This window comes from Penaeus vannamei, chromosome 40 (assembly GCF_042767895.1).
Source record: "Penaeus vannamei isolate JL-2024 chromosome 40, ASM4276789v1, whole genome shotgun sequence".
Taxonomy (NCBI): Eukaryota; Metazoa; Arthropoda; class Malacostraca; order Decapoda; family Penaeidae; genus Penaeus; species Penaeus vannamei.
Window position 1 is genome coordinate 23,405,935 of NC_091588.1, and position 5,000 is coordinate 23,410,934.

Here is a 5,000-nt window from a genome sequence, read left to right on the forward strand (position 1 = left end):
AAATTTCCCTCCACTCTCCACAGAAAAAATATATTTCATCTGTAAATTCATATACCTATTTATTTCAAATCGGTTTACCATGATCAGTAGCTCACCTTAGCCTTCGGATATACACATTCATCTTGACAGAAACTGAAAGAGTATTAAAGAAATATATATTCAAGCTAGAAGCACACAGATAGCGCATACCTCCGCCAAGGCAATAGGGTCAGCGATACAGTGAAAATATTTGGATGTGAAAGAATTACGCTAAAAAATCCTGGATCCAAAATTTAATTACATCTAAGTTGGTCTAAGACACACCTCTGATAACAGATAATAAATGAATAAATAAAATAAAAATAAAAATCTGTTCTTAACTTTTTGTTCTTGCTAACCATAAAAAACAACGAAAATTCCTCGATCCGGATCACCACCAAAATTACTTAGTATCTAAGTTGGGATAAAAAATTTCACAAAAATCTGTTCCTATTTTTTTTTATTTATCCTGCTGGCCAACTAACCAGCGCTGCCAAAAGCATAACGTCTGGCGGAGGTAATGATACTAAAAAAACAAAGTCATTGGATATAATATCAAATACAGTTAATAAAAGTATAATAGTATTACCACTATTATTATTATGTGATATAAATTTTGGGAACAGACTAATCCTCATACCGAATTAAAAAATATGTCATCTTATTTATCCATCGTGTTCCTTTATCTATCATATTCTACATTTCTGCCTATTATTGATTCACTTTACTTTGATCAATAAATATAAGACGCTCCCCAAACGAGCGACTTTGGTGGCGCGACTGCCAGGTCAATGGAAGCGAATAGGAGCGCACACACTAGTGGCTATTCGCTTCCATTGACCTGGCAGTCGCGCCTCTAGCAGTCGCGCCACTGAAGTCGCTCGTCTGAACAGGGTCTAAGGCTACATCCTATGCAATAGTATAGGCCTATTCGCTTCTGCATTCTGGTATCGGCAAAGTTTCGACAGTTATGCCCTTTAAACTAAATCACAAACACCAAGAATGTCAAATGGAAAAGTTATTATCGATCCAACTTTGTATATATACATATAGTACACGCGCACATACACTCACATGTTTATATTCATATAAAGATTATTATAATAAACACTATATATGTGTATATATATATATATATATATATATGCATATAATATGTATTTTTAAACATCTATATATGATATATATATATATATATATATATATATATATATATATATATATATATATACACACATACATATACATACATACATACATATATATATGTATATATATATATATATATATATATATATATATATATATATATATATATGTAGGTAGATGTATAAATACATGTGTATATACATACATACACACACACACACACACACATATATATGTGTGTGTGTGTGCGTGTGTGCGTGAGTTTATATACACATTTATTTCTCTTTCTCCCATTCTCTCTCTCTCTCTCTCTCTCTCTCTCTATATTTATATATATATATATATATATATATATATATATATATACATATATATATATATACATATTTATATACATATGAATATATGAATCTCTCTGTCTCTCTCTCTCTCTCTGTCTCTCTCTCTCTCTCTCTGTCTATCTCTATATATATATATATATATATATATATATATATATATATATATATATACATATATATATATATATATATACATATGTATACATATGATCTCTCTATCTATCTATCCATCTATTTATCTATCTATAATGACCAAAAAGCAAAAAAAAGAAAAGGAAAAGGAAAAAGAAAAAAATATATATATGTATATATACCACACAGATTATAGCGGAGTAGATATTAATATAGTTAACGATGATAAAGATGACACACCGTTTAATGTCCAGCCTTTACCCTCCCTTAAGGCGCTGTCACGCTAGCACTTTTTCCGTCCATTTTTTGACAATTTTCTTCTTTTTTTTTCAAATTTTTTGCGATTTTCCAGTTAGGCGATAATGATCGTTTCCGTCTGAAAACCTTTCCGTCAACTTTTTTCAGCCAAGCACAATCAAATCAAGAGTTATATTCGAGAATGTTTGTATTTATGTTAAATAAGATTGTCAAAAAAAAAAAATGACGGCAAAAGTGCTAGTGTGACAGCGCCTTTTATCCGTCGCCAGCTCCACCTACGCGTTGAGAATAGTAAACACACGACTGGTACTCGGGCGCCTCAATTTGCTGAGCCACTGAATAAACTAAAATACAGCAAATCACGCAAGGCAACGCGCTAGCTAACCGTTATACCGATGACTGCTACTAAAGACATCACACTAGCGCTTTTTCCGTTAATTGTTAGCGTTTCCGAATGAACTCCGTATGAAAGTCATGTAAACAAACATGGCGCTATCGGAGTGAGGTGCCGGGAATGACACCAACATTCTCATACATATTACGTTATTTTAAAGAAATATGATGATGTATATTGTGTATACGAATGTTCTAAAATATTAGCTTATGTTTACATTCACCCCTCCTATCTAATTTATTAATTTATTAATTTATCAACACGGAAATTAGACGGAAACGGTCGTAACCGTCTTGGTCTGGGAGGCGTTCCGTTTGTACACGATCCTTGCGGAAAGCCTCAAATTCAGACCGAACCCCAGAAATTGACGGAAAAAGTGCTCGTGTGATAGAGCCTTAAAGGCAAGTCAAATTTTACACTATACACCTTCCATTTGAACATAGCTTGGAAATACAAACAATTTAAATCCAGTAAATCATATACCTCCCCCTGAAAAAAAAAAAAAAACAGCAACAGTAACAGTTTAACATAGCTTGGAAATACAAACAATTTAAATCCAGTAAATCATATACCTCCCCGCTGAAAGAACAACACCAGACAACAACAACAGCAACAAAAGAAAGAAGAGGTAGTAAATTCTTTTCCTATTTCATTGCCGGTCTAAAGAACGACTGACCGGTGAATGCCCTTTCCATGCAGCTGCCTCGCCCAACCTAAGTACACATACCGGTGTTTCTGTTTGCAATGTTAACCGTATTCTAGTTTTTTCTGCTCACATTATACTCGTAGTAGTAGTAGAAGTGGATGAAATGGAAGAAGAGGAAGGGGAAGTGAAGGAAAATGAAAGGGAGAGGAGAGGAAGGGGAAGTGAGGGCAAAGGAAAGGGAGAGGAGGGAGGGGAAAGGGAGGAAAATAGGACTTAAAGAGGAAAGGGAAGGGAGAGAAGGAAGGGGAAAGGGAGGAAATAGGACTTAAAGAGGAAAGGGAGAAGAGGATAGGGAAATGAAGGGAAAACGGAGGACTTAAAGAGAAAAGGAAGAGGAAAAGGACGAAAAAACAAACCATTTAAAGAGGAAATGACGAGAAAACGGAGGACTTAAAGAGGAAAGGAAGAGGAGGAAGGGCAAAGGGAGGAAAAACAACACTTAATGAGGAAAGGAAGAGGAGGAGAGGAAAATAAAGGAAAAATGAAGGCCTTAAAGAGGAAGGGGAAAGGGAGGGAGACAAAGCATTTCAAGAGAAAACGGAAAGGAGGAAGAGGAAGGGATGTAAATAAGACTTAAAGAGGAAAGGGAGAGGAGGAAAGGGGGGAAGGGGAGAGGGAGAAAAACAAGGGACTTAAAGAGGAAAGGGAGAGGAGGAAGAGGAAATAAAGGAAAAACAAAGCACTTAAAGGGAGAGGAAGAAGCAGAAAGGGAGATAAATAGGACGTAAAGAGGAAAGGGAGAGGAGAATAGGGAAGGTAAGGATTAAGGGAGACGGAGTCCAGAGAGAAAAGGGGGGTTGGGGTGGGGGGAGGGGGTAAGGGAGCGAAGAATGGGGGTGGGGGTTAAGGAGGAAGAAAAGGGAAGCGGGGAGAGGCAGATGTAGGGGATAAAGTGGAAAAGAAAGAGAGAATTTAAGGAAGATTGGGGAGTGAATGGGGGGAGGGGGGGGAAGGCGGGGGCAGAACGGGAAAGACTATCTCATTATCCTTATTATCACTATTACTGCTATTACTACAACAACTACTATTGCTACCATTGTTATTAGTTATTATTACCTCCGTCAACGTTTTATTTTTGCTTTTTTCTTTATTCGTTGGTTAGATGGTAATCATTATAACAAAATATTATTTATTTATTTATTTTTTACCATAGGTGTGTCTTAACTTAATGCCGTTAAATGATCATGATCCGGATCCAGGAATTAATCATAGGGTTCATTAACATGAAGGGAAATAGGAAAAAAAAAAAAACATTGAGGTCACCAGTGTACTTGAGAAAGAAGGGGATTGTAATGTAATTCTTTCAAGTGTGAATATTCTAATTGTAACAGTGATCCTATTGTCTTGGCGGAGGTATGCGCTCTCTGGGTGATCTAGCTATTATTATTATTATTATTATTATTATTATTAGTATTATTAATATTATTATTATTGTTATTATCATCATCATTATTATTATCTTTTACATCGTTATCATTATCATGTAATAATGATAATGATGATGATAATAGTCATGATGTGCTAATGATGAAGTTACTGGTAATGTTGATGATAATGATAATGATTATAATGATGATTATAGTAAGCTACACTGAAAAAATCGAGATTTATACAACCAAAGGTGTCAGTGCAGGTCAGGATACAGCTAAGAAAGAATGAAAGAAGAGGAAGTCAGCTATTTACGTAAGAAAAACATGTTAGCTGATCTTTTAAACTTATCAAGAGTCGGAGAAGTTACAATCTCTGAAGGCAATCTATTCCAAAGTCTACAAATAGCAGGAAAAACGCATCTAGAAAACTGACTTGTAGACGATCAATTTACATCAAATGTCATTGAATTGAGGGTCATAGAACTTCTGGTAATTCTTGCAGGTTGATAAAAATCAGGTAAAAACTTATAGAGGGGATGTGAATTATCGGTTACAATTTTGTATAAGACTGAAAGAGCTCCAATAACTCTACGATGTGCAATGTCCGAATTTAATTTAATTAAAAGGGCGAT

At 35.0% G+C, this 5,000-nt stretch overlaps 1 protein-coding gene across 1 annotated transcript in view; it reads right to left on the reverse strand.

Moving 5' to 3' along the window:
* The window catches only part of LOC138860286 (uncharacterized), a 7,476-nt gene that overhangs the window by 877 nt on the left and 1,599 nt on the right, over positions 1 to 5,000 (reverse strand). Inside the window, exon 2 of the mRNA XM_070117491.1 lies at positions 96 to 132. Within this exon, the coding sequence (XP_069973592.1) occupies positions 96 to 121 (26 nt within the window). The 5' untranslated portion in view covers positions 122 to 132. The remainder of the gene's footprint in view (positions 1 to 95; positions 133 to 5,000) is intronic.